At 48.0% G+C, this 13100-nt stretch overlaps 1 protein-coding gene across 4 annotated transcripts in view; it reads right to left on the bottom strand.

Annotated features, from left to right (window-relative positions):
• Positions 1 to 588: 588 nt before the first annotated feature.
• Positions 589 to 13100, bottom strand: part of TNC (tenascin C) — a 70457-nt gene continuing 57945 nt past the window's right edge. For all 4 annotated transcript variants that reach the window (XM_056505017.1, XM_056505018.1, XM_056505019.1 and 1 more), the window contains 9 exons: positions 12422 to 12541; positions 11775 to 11918; positions 10345 to 10475; positions 9268 to 9400; positions 7278 to 7429; positions 6377 to 6473; positions 5091 to 5252; positions 1852 to 2015; positions 589 to 731 (listed from right to left, as the gene is read on the bottom strand). In XM_056505017.1, the coding sequence (XP_056360992.1) occupies positions 621 to 731; positions 1852 to 2015; positions 5091 to 5252; positions 6377 to 6473; positions 7278 to 7429; positions 9268 to 9400; positions 10345 to 10475; positions 11775 to 11918; positions 12422 to 12541 (1214 nt within the window). In that variant the 3' untranslated portion in view covers positions 589 to 620. The remainder of the gene's footprint in view (positions 732 to 1851; positions 2016 to 5090; positions 5253 to 6376; positions 6474 to 7277; positions 7430 to 9267; positions 9401 to 10344; positions 10476 to 11774; positions 11919 to 12421; positions 12542 to 13100) is intronic.

Below are 13100 nucleotides of genomic sequence, written 5' to 3'. Positions count from 1 at the left end.
ACAACATGTAGCTTATTATTATTATTATCATTATTATTATTATTATTACTTTGTCTTTATATTAATAATATTAATCTTATGCTTAAAACATATTGCTTTCCCTTCTCATGTGGAACTTGATATATATAAAAAAAAGGCATTCAAGCCACCAATTATTTTCACTTATAACTAAAAATAATAATAATAATAATGATGATAATTAATCTTACACATTTCCGTGTGTAAAATATGGCTGGTTCTAAAACAAACTACCAATGTACAAAGCTGTTCTCCCTCCCCACCCCTGGGCCACCCAAGAAGAAGAACTTTACCCCAGACGCTTTCTGGCAAAAATTTAAAAAAAAAAAAAAAAAAAAAAAAAAAATTTGAATAAAACAACACAGAACCCTTGAGATCGTTGTCTTTGGTGTGGAGGACGTTCCTGGTGGGCAGCTGGAGCTGCTCTGCTGGAATCTCTGGGGTGTTTGAGGCCGTTTTTTTGGGGATGCTGCAGAGCCTCGGCAGGTCAGCGCTGCCCTGGCGCCAGTGCCAGCCCCGGGCCCGTGCCCCAGGGTGTCTGTGCCCACCCTGTGCCCACCCTGTGCCCACCCTGTGCCCTCCCCAGCCCTGCCCTGCCCGCCCTACGCTCGCTTCCGCCGCCCCTCCAGGTTCCTGAAGCTGGAGGGTCTCAGCTTCATCTCTGCAAACTCGATGGAATACTCGTGGCCCTTCCAGTGGAACCAGTTGACGCCCTGGGGAGGTGGGAGGTGACAAACGGGAGGTCACACTTTTGTTTGCTGCCCCTGGTTCTGGTTTGGGCACAGAGGCACCACAAAGTGGAGGAGCTCTGGGGCTATGGAATGTCCAACCTGTACAAACCCACCCACATCAGGTCACAGAATCATGGAAACACACAATGGATTGGGCTGGAAGAGACTTTAAAGATCGTTTTGTTCCACCCCTGCCATGGCAGGGACCCCTCCCACTGTCCCCAGTGTCCAGCCTGGCCTTGGGCACTGCCAGGGATCCAGGGGCAGCCACAGCTGCTCTGGGCACCCTGTGCCAGCCCTGCCCACCCTCCCAGAGAAGAATTCCTCCCAATATCTCATCTAAACATATTCTCTGCTTGTTTGAAGCCATTCCCTGTGTCCTGGCACTCCATCCCCTGTAAATTGTCTCTCTCCATCTTTCCTGCAACCCCTCCAGGCCCTGCAACACCACACTGAGGTCACCCCAAAGCTTCTCCTCTCCAGTGATCTCCATCCTCTGATCCCCTGGTGCCTCCTCTGGGCTCTGCAGCAGCTCCAGCTCCTCCCTGTGCTGGTCCCAGCTCTGCAGGTGGGGTCTCACCTGAGCCCAGGGCACAGGGGCAGAATCCCCCTGCCCTGCTGCCCAGGCTGGGCTCAGCTCAGGGGGTTCAGGGCTGGGGCAGCTCCAGCTCTCCCCCACAGCACCCCCAGTCCCTGTCCCAGGGCTGCTCCCTCTGCTCATCCCAGCCTGGGCTGAGCCCAAACATTGTCCTGACCCAGGGGCAGCTCCTTGAGCTTGGTCTTGTTAAACCTCTGTCCCTCAGAGCTGTCCCTCCTTGCCTGGCTTTCATGGCAGGGAGAACATTTTCATTCCCATGTTGAAAACTACAATTATTCCCTGCACACTTGGGATAGCCCCTTGGAAAATCAGACAAAGCCAACAAAGCCACCAGCTGATGTTAAATTCTTGTTTTGTGAGCAGCTGCCCCTACATTTCCCTGTGTTCCTGGAGAGTGGGAGGAGGGGATGCTGTGATTTTTGGCTGGCTGAACCATCAGACAAACCCATAATTGCAATTCCCCTCCCTCTCATGCACTGGAGAAGCCTCCAGCCCCAGACTCACCTGACTGTGGCTGTTGTCACCATATCTGCCCATCAGGTTGACTCGGTGGCAGTTCTTGTACCAGAAAGCTCCTTTGTATGACAGAGCACAGTTGGTGATGGCAGAGTCGTGGTCCTTGTCAAAGGTGGAGAAGGACCTGCCATTGTGGTAGGTCATGGAGTCACCTGGAGGGGGAACAAAAGAAAGAACAAGGTCGGGGGTTGCCTGGTTTAGATTCCATGGGTGTGCCCATTCTGCAGAAGACATTTCTACTGTGCCGTGCCCTTCTGCATCTAAATTTTTAAAAATTTACTTGTTTCAATACAAAATTTTTATTATTGCAGGCAGGTCAAAACATTTTTTCAGGTGGTCTCTAATCTCGAATATATGAAGTGTTTCTTGTTTTTTTTTTTTAATGCAGCTCAATTTCTGCACTTCTTGCTAAAAGCTGGATTTACAGTGTGGACAAGCCAAGACAAAGAGGTGCTCACAAGGAAGGAACTTCCACATTGAATCCTACTCACGGTAGCAGCTACTACACTGCACCAGAGAATTTGCCTTAAATCACAGGATCATGGAATGGTTGGGGCTGGAAGGGACCTTAAATCCCATCCCACCCCTGCCATGGGCAGGGACACCTCCCACTGTCCCCAGTGTCCAGCCTGGCCTTGGGCACTGCCAGGGATCCAGGGGCAGCCACAGCTGCTCTGGGCACCCTGTGCCAGCCCTGCCCACCCTCACAGGGAAGGATTTATTCCCAATATCCCATTTAAATTAAACAGAAATTAATTCTGCTGCTGCATTTCCTCTGTATCTCTGTAGTCTGGGTAAAAGCTCCTGTGCTGGTCACAGGGCAGAGCTCACATCCCACTCTGCTCTGGTTTATGCACCCAGCAGTGTGGAATTATCTCCTTTTAAGACATGTTGTTAAACTGGATTTATCTCTTAATCCTTTGAGGCCCTGAAGAGGACTCACCAAGGGCTGCAGGATTTGCCCCAGTGTGATTACAAAAGGCAGATGATTTGTTCAGCAAAATTATAAATCACATTACAGCAGGGCTTTGCTGCAAATTCTACTGACAAGAAAAGAATCTGTGCCAGGCTATTATTGGCTGTATAAATGACAACCAAGATTGGCCAAATGAGATATATTGTGCTTTAATACACTTGTTTCAATCCTACCATAAGCAGGCCATAAAATATGGCACCAAAATGCCTGGAGGATATAAAACAGAACCATAAAATATATCAATATGTTTGATTTTCAAACACCTCACACAGGAGAGGCACCTGCTGCTCTGCAACAGCCACACAGTTATCTTGAGTCAGCAGGGAGGAAATCAGTGATTAGGAGGAAGAAAAGTCAATTTTTGGTGGATGCAGGAAAGGCTGTGGATGTTGTGTACCTGGACTTCAGCAAGGCCTTTAGCAGTGTCTGCCACAGCATTCCCTGGAAAAGCTGCAGCCCATGGCTTGGACAGGAGCACTCTGGGCTGGGTTAAGAACTGGCAGAGACTGGTGGGGATGGTGCTGCATCCAGCTGGGGACAGGCACCAGTGGTGTCCCCCAGGGGTCTGTGCTGGGGCCTGTTCTGTTCAATATTTTTATTGCTGACATGGATGAGGGCATTGAGCCTTTCATTAGTAAATTTGCAGGAAACACTAAGCTGGGAGTGTGTGTTTATCTGTTGGAAGGTAGGAGGGCTCTGCAGAGAGACCTGGAATGGTTGGATGGAGGGGCAGAGTCCAATAAGATGAAGTTTCATAAGTCCAAGTGTCAAGTCCTGCACTTTGGCCACAATAATCTGCTGCAGTGTTACAGGCTGGGGATGGTGTGGCTGGACAGTGCCCAGGCAGGAAGGGACCTGAGGCACTGATGGACAGCAGCTGGACATGAGCCAGCAGTGTGCCCTGGTGGCCAAAGCCAATGGCCCCTGGCCTGGGTCAGGAATGGTGTGGCCAGCAGGGCAGGGAGGTCATTCTTGCCCTGGACTCAGCACTGGTCAGGCCACACCTCGAGTGCTGTGTCCAGTTCTGCCCCTCAGTTTGGGAAGGACATTGAGAGCTTGAGCTTGTCCAGAGGAGGGAACAAGGCTGGTGAGGGGCTTGGAACACAAACCCTGTGAGGAAGGGCTGAGGGAGCTGGGGGTGTTCAGCCTGGAGAAAAGGAGACTCAGGGGTGACCTGATCACTCTGTAACTCCCTGAAAGGTGGCTGTGCTCAGCTGGGGTTGCTCTCTTCCTCCAGGCAGCACTGACAGAGCCAGAGGACACAGCCTCAAGCTGCACCAAGGGGAAATTAGGTTGGATATTAGGAAAAAAATTTCCATGGGAAGAGTGATAAAGTACTGGAATGGTCTGCCCGGGGAGGTGGTGGAGTCACCATCCCTGGATGTGGCACTGGGTGCCAGGGGTTAGTTGAGGTGTTAGGGCATGGGTTGGACTCAATGATCTGGAAGGTCTCTTCCAACCCAGTGATTCTGTGAATTCTGTGAATTCCATGAATCCTGTGATTCTGTGACTCTGTGAATTCCATGAACCCTGTGATTCTGTGAATTCTGTGACTCTGTGAATTCCATGAACCCTGTGAATTCCATGAACCCTGTGATTCTATTCTGTGAATTCCATGAACCCTGTGACTCTGCGAATTCCATGAACCCTGTGATTTTGTGACTCTGTGAATTCCATGAATCCTGTGATTCTGTGAATTCTGTGACTCTGTGATTCTGTGACTCTGTGAATTCTATGAACCCTGTGATTCTATTCTGTGAATTCCATGAGCCCTGTGAATTCCATGAACCCTGTGAATTCTGTGATCCTGTGAATTCCATGAACCCTGTGAATTCCATGAACCCTGTGATTCTATTCTGTGAATTCCACGAGCCCTGTGACCCCGTGAATTCCATGAGCCCTGTGAATTCTGTGACTCTGTGAATTCCATGAACCCTGTGACTCTGTGAATTCCATGAATCCTGTGACTCTGTGACCCTGTGAATCCCACGAGCCCTGTGATCCTGTGAATCTCACGAGCCTTGTGAATCCCACGAGCCCTGTGAATCCCCGGACCCTGTGATTCTATTCTGTGAATTCCACGAGCCCTGTGATTCTATTCTGTGAATTCCATGAGCCCTGTGAATTCTGTGACTCTGTGAATTCCATGAATCCTGTGATTCTATTCTGTGAATCCCACGAGCCCTGTGAATCCCACGAGCCCCGTGACTCCCACGACCCCGTGGCTCCCCGGTCCCCGCCGCGCTCTCACCCGCGGTGCCGCTGTAGCCGTCCACGCGCAGGCGGTAGCGGCTCTTGGCGTCGCCCACGCTGAAGCGCTCGTACACCGCGTGCGCCGTGTCCCCCTTGTCCCGCAGGTCCACCCGCAGCTCGTACTGCCCCTGAGAGGTGATTTTGTGCAGGTTCTCCAGACCTGTGGGCAGCAAGGGATGCTTGTCTTGGTGCCAAGTGATTTTTGTCTTTTTTATTTTCTATATTCTCTGTGTTATTTACACATACATTTGGAGCTCTGTGGCCTATTGTTGTGTTCCTACTTCGTTTTCCCAGTGCCCTGATAGGCAGAAAGATAAAACACATTCCAAAGCCCCTATCCTATCTTGGTTCTCCCTGGGAACCAAAGCCAAAATCAGCTCATTTTCATCAACAAAGTTCAGTTCCACCTGAGAGGGGAGGATTTAGAAGGGAACAGGGGGAATTGCATCACCACTTGTGCTCCTGATTGGTGATTGGTGTCAATTATGCTAATTTGCTAAACTTACACAACTGTGTTCACCCCATGGGGGGGCTTTTGTGGATATTTTCCATGCTTGCCCCTAGAGGCCTCCAATAAAGTCCAAACTTAACATTACCTCCTACACTAACATTCTCTCAAAAGTGTGTTTGTTTCCAGGTTCCTTAAGTCATCAGTCTCTCCATGGTTTTTTCTACCATGCCATTATTCCATAAATGGGCCATACTGGGCTGTACAAATAGAGCAGGACACCAGCACTGGTGAGAACACTGAGCTGGATCAGCTGTAGGGTGATGTCAGCACAGAAGCAAATAAATAATCCCAGGCTGACAGGGAGAGACCTTCCCCTCAAATCATAGAAACAGGTTGGGCAAAACAGCCAAAGTTGTGCTGTGTGACCATCATCATCATCATCTTTCATTTACAACCATGACTTTGAAAATGTGGAGGTTTTACTTCTATTTTACCAAAAGGTGAGTTTATGAGTTCTATTTGTCCTGCTTTTCCTCCCTGGATGCTAAGCCTTTGCTGCTGGGGGTGTCCTAGAGGACAGGAAGCAGAAGCTGCTCCTCAGGTCACCTCTGACTTATCCCAGAGCCCAATTGAGCATTGGGTGGGTTCATGTGGTGACCCCAGCTTGGCATCCTTTGACTGCAGCTGGAGGCACTGGCTCCTTTACTCCTGTTCCCCTTTACAAATACTCCTGCCAGCTAAATGGAGGCATCTAAAAGGCTCCTGAACTCTTGGGCTGTTTTGTATTTTTTAATTTATTTTTTTCTTTTTAAATACAAATTTTTAGCGCTTACCTATCCAGAATTCATCCTTAGGATCTCCAAAACCTGCCACGTAAGTATTCCAGTTCTTGTAGAAATCTTGCTTTCCATTCTGACGCCTCAGGAACACCTAAAAGCAGGAAATGTTATGGACAGGCTGCCCTGGCCAGAGGGAAAGAGCTTTTACAGCCACAGAGCTCAGTGCTGCTGCTGCTGTGCCTTTACCCCTGCCAGCAGAGTCTCACTGCAAGGACTGAGCTGCTCCCAGCCTGTTGGATGCTCCATGTATTTTTTAAGTCTCCAATTTCTCTGTTGGGTTCTCAGGCTCCTCTGCCTGATGTGGCCTCTCTGTTCCTGCTCTCTACCTTTTTTAAACCATCCTGCAGCTTTGGATTTCTCAGCCAAGAGTTTCCCCATCCCCTCAATTCCCAGCCAAGCATTCCACCCTGGAATTCCATTCCAGCTCCCCCTGCCCTTCTGTGCCCTGAGTCCCTTGTTCAAATTTGGGGATGCCAGTGTGGAGAGGTGACATTTTACTGCCATTCCCTTGCTGTCTGGGTGGGATGTGTCCCTTGCACAGTGGCCTGGGAAGCCACTGCACCCCTGGGTTGTGCTTTAACCCCTCTGACTCCCTCTCATTCAGAGCCAGTTCACCCTCCCTCCCTCCTTGCTGATTATTTGTGTTACCCAATTAACATTCATTTCAGCAGGGAAGGATCAGGGCTGACCCATCCTTTGGAGACACCTCTCTCCTCCAGCTACAGAGAGAGCTGCAAACCCTGCTCTGGGCACTGGAGCGTGCTAGCCAGGATAAAACTGCCCAGATTTATAGCCAAGACAGCCCTGCTGTGCTGACAAGAGCCTGGTGCTGGGATGGGCAGGGATGGGCAGGGATGGGCAGGGATGGGAGGTGCTGCCCCTGCCCCATACTCACGATCCAGCCGCCCCCGTCCTCGCCCATGTCACAGAACACCTGCAGAGGCTGAGCCCTGTCCCCGTTCAGGTAAATTGTGTAGAGCCCAGAGGTGGCTTCTCCGTTCAGCAGGGCCTGGGAGCAGTCCTTGGGGTAGGGATAGAGGAGCCCAGCTGCACACACAGGGAAGAGAAAGCTTTCCTTAGGAAATCAGCAGTTACAAGGAACGTGCTGAATGCAGATGACTCAGGAAAATCCCCTGTGGGTCAGCTACAGATCCCAGGAACAGGTTTGTAATTGCACCCTGCATGCAGAACATCCACAGGATACAGCTGATGAGGTGAATTCTTCTTTTGAATGTGTTTTTTCACATCTGTCTACACTTCTGGGAGTGCTGGGAATGTGAGATAACTACTCCCTGCTAGGATGGGAGTGCGTCCTCCAGCTAAAGACTGAAATTCAGGAGCTGTGTTACAGCAACTTTTGGGGAAAAACAAATCTACCAATCTCTGATCATATGACAGAGGGAGAGGGGATACAAAGACAGGACTTCAATCAAAAATAAATTAATTATGAGTGTTTTTCTAGCAAGGACAATATTAAATGTGTTATAAAGCTACACTAAAGAACAAAGCAAAGAGCCACAATTGAAACTACAGGAAAATGTTGTTAAGCCTTTCTTTCTGACAAAAGCCAGTAAAATCATTGCAGTCTGAACAATTTCTAACCCTCCCAAAAAAGCTTTTCTTTTTTTCTTTTTATTCACTCAGGTCATTAGCTTTTCCAGACAATTAAGTGCTGTTCCAGGTAGTTTTTAACTGGAGCTTCCCAGAGTGGCTGCTGGTCCTTGCAGTGTTACACAGTGCTTCAGCTCCAGAGAATTTCACGGAATCATGGCATTGTTAAGGCTGGAAAAGACCTTTAAGATAATCCAGTCCAACCATTAACACAGTCCCACCATCATGTTCACCACTCATCCATGTCCCCAGGTGCCACCTCCACAGGTTTTGTCAATACTTCCAACACTGCCTATTCCAATTCTTTACAACTCTTTCCATGAAGTATTTTTTTCCTGGTATGGAATCTAAACCTCCCAGGCAAGTTTCCATCAGCTTTGGGATTTGGAGAAAAGTGACTCTACAGGGGGATCATTCAGTGTTTCCCTGTCACTAAATAGGCACAAATCTGTTTTTAGAGTTAAACCCCTGCCTGAATGAGTCTGACATTGTTCACATGGCTGAAGGCACCTGGTCCTGGTCAATTTGCCAAACATCACCTAAATACACCCAGATTTAAATCCTCTCCTGTGTCTGGATGTGCTGGTGGAGCCCATCCTGCTCTGCACGGGGCAGATTTGGGGCTGGGTCACCTCTGGCAGTCCTTGGGCTGGAGCTGGGGCCAGCAGCAGGAGGGGGAGTGGGAATGACTGAAGGTCCTGCTGGGCCTGAAAGGCTGAAAAGTGGGAAATGTGAGACAAATGACAAGCAAAGTGTCACAGCTAATGCTGAACAACTTCTTTTTTTAATGCCAGCTGTGAAGTGACCTTCAGAGAAGCCAATTTATCCTGGCAGAGCTGTGCTGTTGGGCTGGAGCTGATGTGCAGAGGGGCTTTGGGACAGCCCATCTCAGAGAGAGGGGAAAAACCTGCCCAGAAATCCATCTCCTCAGCCCTGGCACTGATCTGTGGGTGCCTCTGCTTCATTTCAGCTCCAAACTCTGATTCGTTTTCTCTCACTGGGATTGATACAGGGGAAATCAAGGTGTCAACTGGATTTTAAAGAATTCCTGATTCTTCACATGGGGAAGGGAGGATGTTTCACCAGAGAAAGGAGTGTGAGGGTGATGTGGATGGATATTGGAATTTCATCCTGCCAAGGGAGAACAGATCTGTGGGAACAGGGACTTTGCACCAACACTATAAATGGATTAAAATCTTGTGTGGGGTCTGTGTGTCCTCACAGCAGAGCTCAGCTTTGTCCTTGGATTATTTTAACAGCTCTAATGTCCTTACTGGTGGTGAAAATGGTCTGGATGGTTTTGCTCCTCAGGGCCCCACTCAGGGCCTGCAGTTTCACTGTGTACTGTGTGGAGGGGCTCAGGTCTGCCAGGCTGTAGGAAGTTGTCTCGGGCTTTAGGACAAGTTCCTATGGAGAAAAGAAATAATACAGGGAAATCTCAGAGAAGTAAATCATAATGACCAGAATGGTTGCATATTTCAGTCTGCCACATTATTTTTTGTCATAATTATTGATGGTATCTTTAACCATCTAGATTAATTAATATAAAGCTACTCCTCTCAGATTTTTACCAAGCTAATCTTTCAAAGTTCAATATAGGCTGCCTGGAAATGAGTGTTTACCATCATAATGTACAAGCTGGGAGGTTTAAAAGCAAGGCAGAATAAATGTTTACATTCCCTGAATGTACAGATTGTGAAATTCATAAAAATCTGGGAAACTCATCCTTTAGGACAAGGAAATGTTGCACTCCAGGCTTTAAAAGGCTGTTTTGCTGTGACATTAAAAGACTGATTTTCACTGTGCTTGGGATATTTGCTTTCCTGAAAATCAGAATCCTCTCCAGTCAGCCAGGCTGGGCATCCAAAATTTTCTTTTTTCTGGGATTCACCTGATTCATATTTAAGCATTTAGTGTAATATAATTATGTAGGAACAAAATAAAATGATAGGAGAATAAGAGGCACTTCCACAGGCAGTTCATCCCTCCTTAGACACCCCTTTGCACAGGGATTCCCCTGAGTTTAGAGGAGTGAATCACATCCTTTGGCAGTGTGAGTTCATTCCATGGCACAGGTCTGGAATGAAGGAAAATGTTGGTGCTTTTATCTGGATTGTGGAGGGATGAAAGGCAAAATTTGGGCTGCAATGGAGCTTCTGTTCTGGGGTATAATGCAAGAAAATCCTTTAACAGGTTTTAAATGCATTTGTGTCCAGTCTAGCACTGAAAGAGGCAGGTAGTATTTTTAAATTAGCTGTTTAAATTAAGGCACATGATTATGTTGCATTGCTGGACACTTCAGAGCATCTTCACTGCCCAGATTTGAGGCACAGCACCCCAGGTTCATTTACCTTGACTGTGCCATCAATGGATTCATAGATCAGGAGATATTCAGTGACTGGAGCACGGGGAGGCCTCCAGCTTATCACAGCAGCTTCTGACTGCACCTCAGTGGCACTCAAATCCCTTGGAGCATCCAGCCCTGCAGGACACACCACAGCAATTACAGTCACATCCATGGAAAGTTAATTCCACAGGTAATCTTGTGGGCTATAAATTAAAACAAGCCAGGAAACAAACCTCTCCAGAGAAATTTGAAATTAAAAAACAATTCAACCTAAATTTTGTGGTTAAGAATTAATTTTTCCATTGGTAGTTTAAAATAAAGGTGTTAACTCTATCTAAGTTAAAATATTGGCTTGTTCCAGGCACTTTATTTCATGAGCAGTTGCACTGAAATGTCTTTTGAGACCAAATTGTGCATTTCATTATTTCTCACAAGAAGACAGATTGGTATTTACATATTCCCAGGAAATAAAAGTTTGGTTCCAGTGATGCTTTTTTAGAATAGGAAAACTTTTTAGAACAGGAAAAAACTTTTCCTGCTTGGTCTGGCTCCAAGCTCCAGCTTCCCTTCCCCTCTGTGATTACAGGACTGGATTGGTGTGGCTCAGCCCCTGGCTCCCTAATTAACACCCTGGGACAAGCCAAGCCAGGAAATTGAGAAACTTCCCTCGTTTCATTGATGCTCATGGAAAGCCACGAGTATGAAACCAGCTGAGCACCTTCAGCAACCAACACCAGCCCCAAAAAAGAGCTGCTGCTCCAGCCCTGAGTGAGAATGTGCAGAACTGCTGACAGAACCACTCCTGATCAGCCTTAGGGGGCTCCCACCCAAAAAAGATTTGATTTACCAAAATAAGAGTATTGGTCTAATACCGATACTCAACTGTGAGGGACAGAAGACTCTCTAACAATTTAAAGTTAGAAAGTGTCTGTTTATTCAGTGCTGGGCAGCAGTGTCCCTCCCATCCCTCGTTTCCTATGGTAATTAGCTGGAATAGCTATTAACCATGCGTGATTGACTTCTGAAATTAAGTCTGGGGTCGTTTTCGTGGGGAGGGGTCTTAAAAGGAGGAAGTAAGGTGAGTCTTCCTCACCCTGAACTCTTGACCTTTTCTATCAATGACAACACAAATGATTTCTGGGGATAGTCCAGTTTTCCAAAGAATGGGTTTCTGTTGCATTGTCTATGTTTCTTTGGGTCCACTCACTAATTTTTCATTTTCCCATTGTAAGCACAGCTGAGCAAACATAAAATGACAGACAACCAATTATTTAAGTTTCAGATAACTACTCCCTTCTAATTATTTTCAGCAAGGCAACTAAAATCCTAATTTTCTAAGATGAGCGTTTCAGGTCGATGGAAACGCTGTGGAAATGCAGGATTGCAGTGAAACAGGGACACGGGGCAGGAGGGATGGAAGCATGGGCGGTTCACCTGTGGTGAAGCGAGTGGAGAGGGTCTCGCTCCTCTGCGCGTCCTTCTGCGCGTGGACGCGCAGCGTGTACTCCGTGGCGGGCTGCAGCCCCTTCAGGTCGTACTCCACCGTGTTCCCCGACACCAGCTGGGTCACCTCTGCCTCTGAGAACAGCCCAGCAGCAAAGAGATGTTGGTGCCATTCACACACGTCGTCGTGCGCTCAACCCCGTGCCCCACTCGCTGGTTTATTTTAGTGCAAAATGATAAAAGGCCGGAGCGCGCATCTGTGCTGACACCTCTCACACCAGAGCCCTTTCTCCAAAAGTGTGAGCTCTCTCTAGTGTTCACAGGAATTATAGCACTGCCTCTGCCTCCCGGGGATCTCCCTCATCTCTGTTCACGGCTCAGTCAAGAATGCTGAATTAAAACAATCGATTTTTCAATGCTTCTCCAAAGAACAGCCCCGAGGCTGCCAGAGCTCCAGGAGCACTGCCAGGGATGGACAGGCTGGGATTGTTGGGGTGTCTGGGCAGGGACAGGGGCTGGATTGATGATCCTGTGGGTCCCTCCAACTCTGGATATTCTGTGATTTTCCTGGAGTTACAACCAGCATCCCTTGAGAGCTTTAACCCTTCAGCTCCCCAACCCATTCCCACTCCTCTCACCTTCCTCAGAGGAGTAGGACACCACATAGTTATCCACAGCAGCAATCGCTGGCTGCCAGGTTGCCAGAGCCTCAGAGTCTGTGATGTTCACCACCACCAGGCCTGATGGGCTGTCCAGAGCTGGGACAAAAACAGATTGAAGGAATTTGACAAACACTCTCAGCTCTGTGCAATGCTCTGCTGTAAATTCATGAGAGAAAATGCCCAAGACTCAGTGCAGCTTTCATGACTCCCCTTGGAATAGTGGAGTTGTGCAGCAAAGACGTCAGTGCCTATGAAGAGACACCAAAAACCTCCTCTGGAAAGGGAGGTCAGTGCTGGAGGAGATGAAAGTCTGGGAACAAACAGAACTACCCATGTTCTCAGATCACTCTTGATACCATCAATCTCAACAGCTCTGTCAAAGCTGACACATTTCTCCCAACACCCTCAAATCTGGGTTGTTTTTTAGAGCAATTTCAGGAGACAGAGCTGGGAAAAATAACCAAAGTGACGGCAGCTGATGGTCACAGTGACCTTCCAGCAGCTTGTTTGGAGCAAACCAATCCCACAGCCAGCCAGGCATCCAAAATCCCCAGACATCCCACCTTGCCTCCTCACCCAGCTCTATTTTTCCCACAGGTTTATGCTCTCCCTGAATTAAGATGGATCTTTGCCTCTAGAACTGGCAAATTCCCCA

This window comes from Oenanthe melanoleuca, chromosome 17 (assembly GCF_029582105.1).
Source record: "Oenanthe melanoleuca isolate GR-GAL-2019-014 chromosome 17, OMel1.0, whole genome shotgun sequence".
NCBI lineage: Eukaryota > Metazoa > Chordata > Aves > Passeriformes > Muscicapidae > Oenanthe > Oenanthe melanoleuca.
The sequence above is the reverse complement of the archived record's forward strand: the minus strand, read 5'-3'. Positions and strand labels throughout refer to the sequence as shown.